At 45.2% G+C, this 13,218-nt stretch overlaps 1 protein-coding gene across 3 annotated transcripts in view; it reads left to right on the top strand.

Moving 5' to 3' along the window:
• The window catches only part of WDR59 (WD repeat domain 59), a 78,385-nt gene that overhangs the window by 13,071 nt on the left and 52,096 nt on the right, over nucleotides 1–13,218 (top strand). For all 3 annotated transcript variants that reach the window (XM_034425539.2, XM_034425541.2, XM_087877107.1), the window contains 6 exons: nucleotides 2,738–2,873; nucleotides 3,926–4,011; nucleotides 5,318–5,398; nucleotides 7,106–7,143; nucleotides 9,599–9,687; nucleotides 12,693–12,809. In XM_034425539.2, coding sequence (XP_034281430.1) covers nucleotides 2,738–2,873; nucleotides 3,926–4,011; nucleotides 5,318–5,398; nucleotides 7,106–7,143; nucleotides 9,599–9,687; nucleotides 12,693–12,809 — 547 coding nt within the window. The remainder of the gene's footprint in view (nucleotides 1–2,737; nucleotides 2,874–3,925; nucleotides 4,012–5,317; nucleotides 5,399–7,105; nucleotides 7,144–9,598; nucleotides 9,688–12,692; nucleotides 12,810–13,218) is intronic.

Here is a 13,218-nt window from a genome sequence, read left to right on the forward strand (position 1 = left end):
ACGACCGTGTTACTAACCTACCAACTGCACTTAACAACTGTGGCCAGAAAAACCGTAAAATGAGGCAAAACTCACTTAACAAATATTTCACTTAGCAACAGAAATGTTGGGCTCAATTGTGGTTATAAGTTGAGGACTATCTATATGCAGGTTTTTGCTTTCTTAGGACACTCTTTTTAAATGAGTAGGTTTCTAATCCTCGTAGCTGTACAGATATTTGACAGTCCTGCGCTAGTGATAATGATGATTAAAACGAAGCTATTCAAAATTCTTTCTTTCAAATATACAGCAAAAGCAGAGCAACAGATGCAAAATTTCTTAATTTTTGTCTAGAAACATTGGTTTCTAGAATGGATTCTTAGGAGAGAATTCAAATGTACTTCATGCAGGAACATGCATCAAATTTCCTCATGGCTGACTTTAAACCAGTTCCGGAACATTAATTATTCTTTCGCAGGAGTTTTTTTATACACACACACACACACACACACACACACACACACACATCACACACACACACACATATATATATCATTGCAACACTTTAATTCAGTAGTAACACTATTTTAAACAATTCAAATATGCCTCTCTCGTAAATACCGCACGTTAAATTCAAATGCAATAATTATTGAGCAACTTTCCCGTGATCAAAAATAGCCCGATAAGCTGTCTCAGAAGCTCAAATCCGGAAGCAACTAAATTGTGGCCTAGATTTGCCAAGTGCAGAAGAGGTGGCGAATCTTTGATCTCTAGTTCTGATGACAATGTGACCGAGTACTCCTCCCTAAACACATTCTTTCTCGTAGGAGAAGAATGCGCCTTGCAAAAGAAAGATTGGCTGAATATTTCTGCCTCGTCTGCTGGATTTTATGAATGAAAGTTGTTGTTTTTTTAATGGAAGAAGACACAATCACTCCTGGGAACGCCACTTGTGATCTGAAAAAGTTATTTCAGAAACTTTCCATAGTCAACTGCTTTTTGCAGGAGCTACGTAAGAAGCTAGATAAATTCTGGTTTATAGTTTCCGTGGAAGACTTCCTGTAATTATAATCCAACATTTGGTGGCACAGAAATGTGCAGCTGAGCCCTATGGCGATCTCTTGCTGGAACAGTACCTGCAGCTGGGCCTAAGTAGCCTTACATTTTGGTAGGACGGGTAGTCCTCAACTTACAACCACAATTGAGCCCAGCATGTCTGTTGTTAAGTGAGACATTTGTTAAGTGAGTTTGTCCCACGTTACGATCTTTCTTGCCACGGTTGTTTAAGTGAATCACTGCAATTGATAAATTAGTAATAGTTTTTAAGTGAATCTGGCAACCCCGTTGGCCTTGCTTGTCAGAAGGACGCAAAAGGGGATCACGTAACCCCGGGATACTGCAACCATCATAAATGTGAACCAGATGCCAAGCGTCTGAATTTTGATCACATGACCAAGGGGGGGGTCTACAAAAGTTGTAACTGTGAAAAACAGTCATCAGTCAGTTTTTTCAGTGCCATTGTAACTTTGAATAGTCACTAAATGAACTGTGGTAAAATGACGACTACCTGTAATCTGAATTTCTGTTCGTTCAGCAGCTCAATCGGTTTCATGGTTGGCATATTTGGGGTCAGTTTAGCCTGAGACACTACTTTACGCAGGTACTCTGCAGTTAGGCAGTTCCAGGGCTTGCTGCATTGGTCACATATGCAAATCCTTGCTTTAAATAACGGTCTCCAAACTTGGCAACTTTAAGACGTGTGTAGTTGTGGAAGTCCACAAGTCTTAAATTTGCCAAATTTGGAGACCCCTCCTATAAACCATGGGTATCCAACCTTTTGGCTAGCCTGAACCGCCCTGAAAAGGAATTGTCTTGGGCCTCATCAAAAATATATAATACCGTTAATGTATATAAATCACATGATAATGTTAAAGGTTTAGAATCTTAGGGGGCTACATTACTGGGTGTCAGGCTCAGAATGGGGCAACTCGGGGCAGTTGTCTCACCGTGGGACAACTCGCAGCGGGACAGTTCAAGTATTTAAAATAATTTAAAAGTTATTTTAATTTTTGTCATTCACATTTCATTTTGTCCCTCCTTTTGCATCCTTTCTTTAATGATTCTGTTCCATTATTTCTTCGATATTAATGTAACTCTTTTGTCTATGGAGATTCTCAGTCATCCGGGTCATTGGCCCAAAGGTGCCTTTTTTTCAAGAGGCAACCGGACTTTCTGGGTTTTCTTTGAAGACGTTTTGCTTCTCATCCAAGAAGCTTCTTCCGTTCTGATTGGATGGTGAGGAACGGAAGAAGCTTCTTGGATGAGAAGCGAAACCTCTTCAAAGAAAAACCAGAAAGTCCGGTTGCCTCTTGATAAGCACCTTTGGGACATAGTATAACTCTTGTCCTACAGCAAGTTGTGTCACAAAGAGTTTTAACACACGCACACACTGCAATATGTGATCATATTTTGGGTGCTTGTGAACCAGCCTGCATTTATAGCTGTTTGTGGAGAAAGGATTCTCTTAATGACCACAGGGTTCATTTAATGTCCAAAGTGATTCACTTAACAACTGCCATATAAAGGCTGTAAAACCAGGCATGGTCATGTAGTGACTCGCTTAGCAACTAGCATGACTTACGACCATAATTCCAGTCTCAATTACCTACCTCAGGATAAGAGTTGCCCCTCATGGTAGTAAATCATTTTGGATCTACTGTAGTAAGGTTCCTTCCTGTGTTTGTGGGCCTTTTCCCAGGCGCCGTTTCCTCTACATTGTGAACCTGGATGCACCAACTGATGGCCACCGCAAGATTTCCCGTCAGAGCAAGTGGGACATTGGAGCCGTGCAGTGGAATCCCCACGAGAGCCACGCACACTTCTTTGCTGCATCGGTAAGCTCTGGGATGGAGGGTGGGAAGTGTTCCTTCCCAACATCCGAAGTACCCAAAATCACATTCTCTTGTTCTGCATTTATTCTGTAAAAGCTATCGCATGGATATCTCATCCAAGTTTTGGATATTTGCTTGTTTGTTTGTCCCGCCTTTATTGTTTTTACAAATAACTCAAGCCGGCAAACATATCCCAACATGTTTTCCTCCTCTTATTTGCCCCCATAACAACAATCCTGTTGTCAGCACTTCAAGCTGCATTTACTCTAGTGCTGACATAAGAAGGAGAAGCGGAGGCGTCTGGAAAGGGACGTTTGTCTTTTCACCTACTTATTTTCCCTGGAGATAATATCCTCTAGGAAATGGGATGGGAGGGGGGAAATTCCTTTGAGTTGGAGCAGTAGATTAGGGGTAGAGTGACTTGGAAGATGGCCAATGAGTGCAGAGGAGCGGGGAAAGGAAAGGGAGGGTTTTGGATCAGGAAATCAGTGTTGGCTGCAATGGAGTCAGAGTTAGAATGTCGTGCTTAATAAATGGGAGTTTTTCATCAAAGACTTTGTTTGAAATGCAATTTATTTGAGACGACCTCGAAACCTGACACCTGTGAGGTGTGTTGGGCTGAGAGAACGACTGACTCAAAGTCACCCATCTGGTTTTCATGCTTAAGGTGGGACTAGAACTCACATTCTCCCAGTTTCTAGCCTGGTGCCTTAACCACTAGACAAAACTGGCTGATATAATCAGAAGAAGCCAGGTAGCACCTGTGAGGAAATTTTCTAACCCAAATATTGGGGAACATATTTCTCTTGGGGATAGGATTCCCCCCTCCCCTCATTTTAAAAGCTATAGGAATGCTCCCATTCTCGAACATTGTTTCTCAACCTTAAGAACTTGCAGATGTGCGACTTCAACTCCCAGAATTCTCCAACCACCCATGCTGGCTGGGGAATCCTGGGAGATGAAGTCCACACATCTTCAAGCTGCCAAACACCGTTTTTGGAAAATGACTCTGTGGTTTTGTTTGTGGCTCCTGATGCTTTCTGTCTTAATTTCAGAGCAACCAACGTGTTGACCTGTATAAGTGGAAGGACGGTAATGGGGAAATCGGCACTTCCTTGCAAGGACACACACGTGTCATCAGGTATGGCTGCCCCAGGGAGCCCCGTGCATTATGAGCCAGGAATACAGTGGTGTGGTAGCTGTGAGGCCTCCTTTCTATCAGACCTCCTGCTGCTCCTTCTTGTTTGCAAGCTCATCGCTAGAAGAGACATGAAAATATCACAAAGAGTTTAGCTTTATAATCTCTAAACTATAACTCTTGTGTTGTCTTCACTGGAGGCCAGGCTGGGATTTCTCAACCTTGGCCACTTGAAGATCTGTGGACTTCAGCTCCCTAGCAACTTGGCTGCACATCTCCAAGAACTCCCAAAATATCACGATCCACATTTCTGCTTTTCACTGCTCAAGGGCATTGGAGTTGCAGAAGCCGGATTCCATAGGGCAAGCTATTTTGCAGTATTTTTATTGGGGAAAAAACTCCTGATTATCTCTGAAAAACTTTGCTGAGTTCTCCTAGAAATCAGCCTTGGCTAAACTGTAGGACCAGAATGACCCGATGTAGGAAGCATAGACTGCATAGTTGTTATTGGTTTTTTTAAAAATTGTTATAGTCTCCCATGAAGATTCCGTTGAGGTAGCCCTGTGCGAAAAGAGCAGCCTAGGAAGGGAGAAGCCAAACGGGGCAGGTTTCCAGATTTTCTTGCAAAATACCGGTATGGTTTTTCCTGACAGTGAAGAAGGTGGTGGCAAGTGACTGCACAAAGCCTTATCATTATAAGCTGTCACTGTTGAGCTCTCCTGTTCATCTATGTCAGGGGTGAACCTAGAATGATTGATTGATTGGTTCGATTTATATGCCGCCCTTCTCCGGAGACTCAGGGCGGCTTACAATGCGTTAAGCAATAGCCTTCATACTTTTGTATATACCTGCTTAGTAGGGCTTTTTTGCCCCCCCCCCCAGTGGTGTTCTTTTTTATACAAAGTCAGCTTATTGCCCCCACAATCCGGGTCCTCATTTTATCTACCTCGAAAGGATGGAAGGCTGAGTCAATCTTGAGCCTGGTGAGATTTGAACTTGCAGTAATTGCAGGTAGCTGGTGCTACTTAACAGCACTTTAGTCTGCTGCGCCACCAAGGCTCCTGAAATAATAGAGTTGGAAGGGACCTTCTGTCCCTCTACCTTCTGCAAAGTTCTCTTCTCCTTCTATATAGTGGTATGCCTTTATGACCTGTGGACTTCAACTCCCAGAATCCCTGTGCCAGCCAAGCTCAGGAATTGCCATGGTTGTGCTGGCTCAGGAATTGTGGGAGTTGAAGTCCACGGGCCATAAAGGGGGGCCATACTTACCCACCCCTGATCTCTTTTTCTCTCTCTCTGCCTTTTCTAGTGATTTGGACTGGGCGGTGTTCGAGTCAGATCTACTGGTTACCAGTTCGGTTGACACATACATCTACATCTGGGACATCAAGTAAGAGTTTTGGTGGTCTGTAAGAAGACAGACATGGTCACGAAGTGTTTGTGGGGAGAGTGGAAGTACCTGTAGGGCAGTGGCCCCCAACCTTTTGGGCACCAGGGACCGCTTTTCCATGGACTGGAGGGGGCATGGTTTCGTGTGTTGCCTGCATCCCGTGGATGGGGCTTTGCTTCTTCACGTGGACCAGTTTCTGGCCTGCCATGAACCGGTGTCAGTCCATGGATTGGGGACCCCTGCTGTAGGGGTATTAAAAAACAGTGGCTGCTGTTTTTAAGTGGGGTGCTTCCATAAGACCTAGGGTATTATTAATGTCGTCTTCTCCTATTATAGCTTAGCGAGTAGGGTTTGCCTTTGCTATGGTGCAAAGAGGTGTTAAATTTCTACCCAAGTTTTTGTTTTTTGGTGTGTGGTGTATGTGTGTAGTTGAGGTGGAGGAGAAATCTGTGAAATTGAATTACAGGTTGTCCTCAACTTATTACCACAATTAGGACCAGAATTTTCCATTTTTAAGCAACGTGGTTGTTAAGTGAGACGCCCCCAATTCTACTACCTTTTTGTCCCGGTTGTTAAGTCAATCACTGCAGTTGTTAAGTGAATCACAGTCATTCAGCAGATCCAGCTTCCCACATTGACTTTGCTGGTTGGAAAAGTTGCCGATGGCAATCACATGACACCCCCCACCCCCCCAAGATGTTGCAACCCTCTTAAATCCATGCCGGATTTACCAAGCGCCTAAATTTTGATCAGGTGACTTGGGGGAATGCTGCAACAGTTGTTAGTGTGAGTATCAGTTGTGAGTCACATTCCAATACGTGCCATAAACCTTCCTTCAGGGTCCTCATGCCAGCAGTGTCCAGGTGGGCCTCGGCTCACAGCCATTTATTTGTTACACAGCCATTCAAGGTTACACTGAAAGGCCCACCTGGACCTTGCTAGCCTGAGGACCCTTCAGGTTTCCGGCATATTTTGGAATAATGTGATCGCTGGAACCAGTTGTTTCCCAGCAGTTTGCCACAAAGGTTGTCCCATGTCCTGTGGACCAACCAAAGAACCCCAGTTGCCTGCTTAATCTCGGCAGTACATGCCAGAGATTTTCATTTTCCGCACTCGAGGCAAATGGTTTTGCTGTGACTCTGGTGCAGATCAACAGGAAGATGGCTGGTCTCTCAGGAGTAGCTCCTGCAGCTGCATCTGTGTGTGAATCACAGCTTCGGGCCTGCCTCTTTTCAAGCAGGGTCTGCCTTGATCAGTGACTCACGCAGAAATAGCAAGGGTGATCTGTGTAGGTGGGTTTATTTTAATCCAGTGCATATGCTATGAAAGTAACTCCCTCCCCCACCCCGGGTTTTAGAGCAACGTATGCATAGAATTCTAATTAGAGTGGTGCGGTGGCCTAGAGATGGGGATCTCACCTCACATTCAGGAGGCTGTGAGTTCGATCCTAGGTAGAGGCAGATATTTCTCTCTCTGGGCACAATGAGAATATATCTGCTGAATATAACACTGCATTGGCGACAGGAAGGGCATCCGGCCATTAAAACGCTCTGCTAGCTCCATTCAGTTGCCCAGACTCCACCCTGCAAGGGATTATGGGGGTCATTAAATGATGATGTATGCATAGAATTCCAATTATTTGGTTGTAGGCATTTAGGAGAGCGTCGTTAAGCTGTATGTTCTTATGGCAGCTTTGTTGTCTTTCAGAGATACCCGAAAACCTACTGTCTCTCTCTCCGCGGTTGGTAAGTACCGGTGGGTGACAAGCCTGGTTGGAAATATTCACTGCTTGCCTTTCATGGGGCTTCTGCACAGGTCATGGACGTGACTCCCATAGATCGTCATTTGGGTTTTCCTCCCCCGGCACCATGAAACCCCTGTCCGAAATTTTTCCATTGCTGCTCTTTCCTTCACCCAAGTTGTGATTGTTTCATTTACTGCTGCAGTATTGTAATAACAGGACACGGTAATATGGTGAACCAGACAGCCCATAGGGGCAGTTGGTGTCTAAATGCCATTACGGTGCTGGATATGCCAGTCATGAGTGGGTACATAGAGCATAGAATTACAGATTGGAAGGGACCTTGTAGGTCATCTAGTCTAGGGGTCACCAACCTTTCGGACTTCAGGGACCACTAAATTCATAATTTTAAATCCCGCGGACCACTAATATGATCTGCCTAATGACTGGCTGGGTGGGCATGGTTAGGTGGTCATGTGACTGGGTGGGCGTGGCCAACTCAATATCACTCATGTCAAGGGGCGCCTCTACTTGCCCCTCCACTCCCAGCCACTCCTCACCTGCCCGCCCGGGCTCCTTAGGGCCCCAACAGGAAGCAGTTGTTGGAGCTAAGCAGCCCCCATGAAAAAGAGTTGGCAAAACAGCTGGCTCAGTTCAAATTGGATCTGGCCGAGAAGGAGGCTCAGCAGAAGCACCTCACTGAGGACTAGGAGCATAGGCTTTCCAAGCAGAGGGAAGACCTGCGGGAGTGCAAGGCCAGGTACCGGCACCTGGAGGCTCAGAGGGCTGAGATGGTCAGCCAGTTCCAGGCCATGATGCAGTCCCACTGGAACGAGGCTCTCCGGCTCTTCGCCACCAGCGGCGCTTCCCTCCAGCCTTCGCCCAAAGCCCCACACCAGGAGGCTGAAGCAGACCCCAAGTCGGAATTTCTGCCCCCCTCCGACCTACACAAAAAGACCCCGAAGGGGGAGATTCTTTGCAGCAACACCAACGTTCATTGCATGTATCCGGCCCAGTGACCGTAGTTTGAGGACCCCTGATTTAGTGCAAAATAAAAAATGCAAATAATTTTTCTGCGGACCACCAAAATTTTCTCACAGACCCACCAGTGGTCCACAGACAACATTTGGTGACCGCTGATCTAGGCCAATCCCCGACCCAAGCAGAAGACCCTACACCATTTCTGACAGATGGCAGTCCTGTCTCTTCTTGAAAGCTTCCACTGATGAAGCTCCCACAACTTCTGAAGGCAACTTCTGTTCCACTAGTTGGTTGCTCTCAGTGTCATTGTATCATAGGCTCACTGAATTTTAGGGCTAGAAGGGAACTCGGAGGTCTTCTAGTCCAGCCCCTGGTCAAGACCTTATACCATCCTGGTCCAATGGTTGTCCAGTCTGTTTTTGAGAACCTCCAGTGATGGAGCATTCACAAATCCGGAAGGCAAGCTATTCCATTAAGTGTTCTCACTGTTTGAAAATTTCTCCTGATTTCTATGTTCACCTTTTTAACAAGCTTCCACCTACTACTTCCGCCTATTTGTCCTGCCCTCTGGTGCTTTGGAGAAGTACTTGGAAGTACCTTGTTTCTTGTGTAAATTAGCTAGTAGCCCATGGCAGCACCTGGCTTATAAGGCCTCAGGAATGTGGTAGACACACATGCAATTCTAGCTAGAGCAGGGGTCAGCAACCTGCAGCTGTGGAGCCGCATGTGGCTCTTTAACCCCTCTGCTGCAGCACCCTGTCACTCAAAATATGGGTCACAACCATCAGTGTGTGACCTGCGGGCACGCAATTTATTGAGCTTTTCAACCCCCGGTAGGCCAACCATGGATAAATCTAAGAAAAGAAAAGTTTCAGAAGAAAACAGAACGTTGAATTCAACTACATTTGCTAGTTTTGTGGCCGCTCAAGAAATAGTCAGGCACGGGAAGGGTTTTGTGGCTCCCAGTGTTTTCTTTTCTGTGGGAAATGGGTCCAAATGTATCTTTATGAGTGTTTAAGGTTGCAGACCCCTGAGCATGAAGTCCGTTCCATATTCCTGGAGACCAAACTTCCATCATGGCACAAAGGAGGGCAGGACAGTGAGAAGGTTGCTTGAGCTTGGAGCAGCAACATGAGCTGATTCCCCTGCAGTGCTCCATGTCAGGGGTCTCCAACCTTGGCAACTTTAAGACTTGTGGACTTCAACTCCCAGACTTGTGGACTTCAACTCCCAGAGTTAAAGTCCACAAGTCTTAAAGTTGCCAAGGTTGGAGACCCCTGCTCCGTGTTATAACTCTGGGCTCTATTCCTTTCTTGGAAACTTCTCAAGTCTACACTAACCATAATCACCATTTGTGCTAGACAGAGCCCAATACTCCCTTGTGCTTTGAATGAGCCGGAGAGGTTAGCTCTATCGTAGTGACCATGTTTCTTTCTGAAAGGCGCTCGTTGACTCCTAGTCCTCTGCTCTTTCTGCAGCTGGAGCCTCCCAGGTAAAGTGGAATAAGAAAAATGCCAACTGCTTGGCAACCAGCCATGATGGGAATGTGCGCATTTGGGACAAAAGGGTGAGTCCTTGTTCCTTTCCTTTCCCTGCTTCTGTCTAAGGAGTGTGTGTGTGAAAGAGAGACAGACAGACAGACAGACAGACAGACAGACAGACAGACAGACAGACCGTGGATATTGCAAACTGGTTAGACCCTTTTGCTCACTGAAGCCTACTTCACAAGCAATACGTTCGATCCATGGTTTGCCTACGGAGATTCTCAGTCCTCCAGGTCATGGTTGTCCCAAAGGTGCTTTTTCAAGAGGCAACCGGACTTTCTGGTTTTTCTTTAAGACATTTCACTTCTCATCCAAGAAGCTCCTTCAGTTCTTAATGGATAGAATATAATGAGAAGTGAAACGTCTTCAAAGAAAAACCAGAAAGTCCAGTTGCCTCTTGAAAAAAAACACCTTTGGGAGATCCATGGTTTGTGGTAAATAGCAATGATGAATGATGGCTTATGGTTTAGACAAACCACAGTGGCTGGGTTCACACAATACAATTGCCCAAATCAAAGAAATAGCATTAAGATTTAGTGGAAAGAATATGGTAACAGATATGTTCTGAGAGATTCCCTGTGCAGGAAATAACTTGTCCCTTAGGAGGGAAATTTGATCATCCTACCATTGCTGTGAAAATTCTTTAGATTCTTACAGCACAGAAATAACCCAATTATCTTTTTTTAAAAAAATCTTACTTCCTGGATCTTGCCATTGGACCCTGGGCCATAACCTCCACACTGTATCCGCAAGAAATGCGAACATGGGCATTTCCTGTTTTGTGCCTCCAAGTTGTCTTGCAATTCCAGCACCGCCTGCATCTCAGGCTTCTTCCATCTGTTGAAGCGGGAGTTGTGGTCTTGTGTGAATCCAGATGGTGGCACCAGTCAGCATTCATGTGTCTCTTGTAATGCAAGAACATCCCTGATATAAGAGGGTAGGGCTTCAGCTAGAACTAATAAACACGCCATTAAGAAGGATAAATCAGTTCACATTAAGTTTTTCTTTGGAATATCTTCAATTGCTCAATCAGAATAGAGCTGGAAGGGACATTGGAGGTCTTCCAGTCCAACCCTCTGCTCAAGCAGGAGATCTTATACCATTTCGGGCAAGTGGCTGCCCAGTCTCTTCTTAAAAACCACCAGTCATGGAGCACCCACAACTTCTGGTGGCAAGCTGTTCCACTGGTGAATTGTCCTCACTGTTAGGAAGTTTCTCCTTAATTCCAGGTTGCTTCTCTCCTTGATTAGTTTCCATCCATTGGTTCTTGTCCTGCCTTCTGGTGCTTTGGAAAATAAGTTGACTCCCTCTTCTTTATGGCAGCCTCTTCAATACTGGAATCCTGCTATCATGTTATCCCTAGTCCTTCTGTCTAGACTAGCCATACCCAAATTCTGCAACCAGTCTTGTTTTAGACTCCAGCCCCCTGATCATCTTAATTGCTCTTCTCCGCTGGGTCTCTTACCAATGGATTTCTGCTAAGTCACAATTCTGGCACCCAGAAAGGAAAGGGAGGGGAAAGAAGAGTAGGAGAGAGGGTTAGAAAGAGAGGAAGAAGAGAGGAGTGGGGAAAGGAGAGAGGAAGTAGAAAAGGGAAGGAGAGGAGTTATGAGGAAAGTAGAAAGAGATAGAAGAAGGAAGGGAAGGGAAGAAAGAGGAAGAGGAAAGGTTGTGGTAAAATAAAGGAGAGGAAATGGTAAAAGAGCAGTCCCGAATAATTAACAAAAGGAAGTAAAACAATAAGATGAATGATTAATGATGAATAAGAGACTGTACATTTAAATATGTTTATGAAAAATAAAAATAAAAAACTTTTTTTAAAAAAAGAATTATGGCACCAGCTAAAGCTGGTTGGCTACACAGGAGAAGCCAGGAATTTCAGGCAGTTTCCCTTGGACAGGAGAAGCTCTGTGACTGAGTTCCAGATATATCTGATATGCGCTATTTTGTAGCCAATGGCAATTATAGCTTGTAGAAGCGCGTGAGATGTTTTGTTCTCAAAACAGCACTTCGGGCATTCTTCGATAAAGTTTCTGGCAGCTGTGTTTTTCAACATCAGGACAAACTCCTCCCCAGAACAGAGCCCTTTCGAGCACTGATATTCGGAGAGTTCCAGTCATTGGAAGCCATCTCCAAGCAGGCTGTTCCAACCCTGGCTGGGGGATTCTGGGAGTTGAAGTCCACCCATCTTCAAGCTACCAAGGTTGAGAAACACTTCTCTACATTAAAAAGAGTTTTGTTTGAGTATTGGAACAGAATCCTCAACATGTTTTGAGTTGTGTTCCAAGAAGATCCATCGGGAATGTTCTGAGGGAACATTTCAGTTTTGCTCCCAGCTCATATTTCTTTTTCCTGTAGATTCCTTACTTCTAATTCCTGCAGAAACATACCTGCCCCAGTATTCCTTTTCTTTTTCAATTAATGTTTCCCCAAAAATAAGACCCAACAGGAAAATAAGTCCTAGCATGATTTTTCAGGATGCTCGTAATATAAGCCGTACCCCCAAAATAAGCCCCAGTTAAAATTGTCAGCCAGATGGATGTATTTGGTACCGTATTTTCCCCAAAATAAGACCTAACCAGAAAATAAGCCCTAATACGTCTTTTGGAGCAAAAATTAATATAAGACCCGGTCTTATTTTCGGGGAAACACGGTACTGGATGCCAGACATGTTCTGTGTGTAGGGCTTTTCAACTTGAATCCATTGTGATCATTTCCCAACTGTGCTCTGGGGAAGACCAGTAAAAGATACCTGTAGGTTTCTTTGAAAGATTCTTGACTTATTTTCTATCACCGTTCTTCTCCATGACTGAAATCCTCTCTTCAAAGGCCTTGATATGCTTTGTGAGTCTTGCTTTCCATTAACACACGGCAGAGAACAGAACACTGTCCTGTGGCTCCGCACCCCGGAATTTGCCGCCGAAGAGAAGCCAAGATGCTTCTCCTGAAGGCAGCCCGTGACCTGCCAGTGGGATTGCTGTGGCCCCTTCTGGAAACTTTCCAACCCAATCGTTCTCTCTGCTTTCAGAAACCAAGCACCGCTGTAGAGTATCTGGCTGCGCACCTCTCTAAAATCCACGGCCTGGATTGGCACCCAGACAACGAAAATATTTTGGCCACCTCCAGTCAGGACAATTCAGTCAGGGTAAGTTAGGGGACTGGGTTGGCTGGGCTAGGATCTGGCCTTTGCAGGGATATCCTGGCAGAGTGGAAGCCATTGGGTGGGTTGGATACTTGCTTAGGCTGGACAGAAAATCTATGGCACCCCAGCAGTGTCAGTCTCTACTGGCCTTCACTTGTTATGAGGACCACCAGAAAATGAATAAGGAGTGCAGTGAGACTGAATCCTGTTTCCTGACTTGAACGACCGGGGGTGGGTGGGTATCCCTGGTGAATGAGGGGTCTGTTTTCTCTGGATCCCTGCCAGAATTCGTTATTGTGTGTTTCAGTGACACACTTAATGCTGTAGGCAAAAGCATCAGACCATTGCAGCCCAGCGATCTTTATATTTGTCTTATACGTGTATTCATTTATCAGCGTTTAGCTGAGGCTTT

The sequence above is a fragment of the Pantherophis guttatus genome, chromosome 11 (assembly GCF_059756535.1).
Source record: "Pantherophis guttatus breed Tessera chromosome 11, ASM5975653v1, whole genome shotgun sequence".
NCBI lineage: Eukaryota > Metazoa > Chordata > Lepidosauria > Squamata > Colubridae > Pantherophis > Pantherophis guttatus.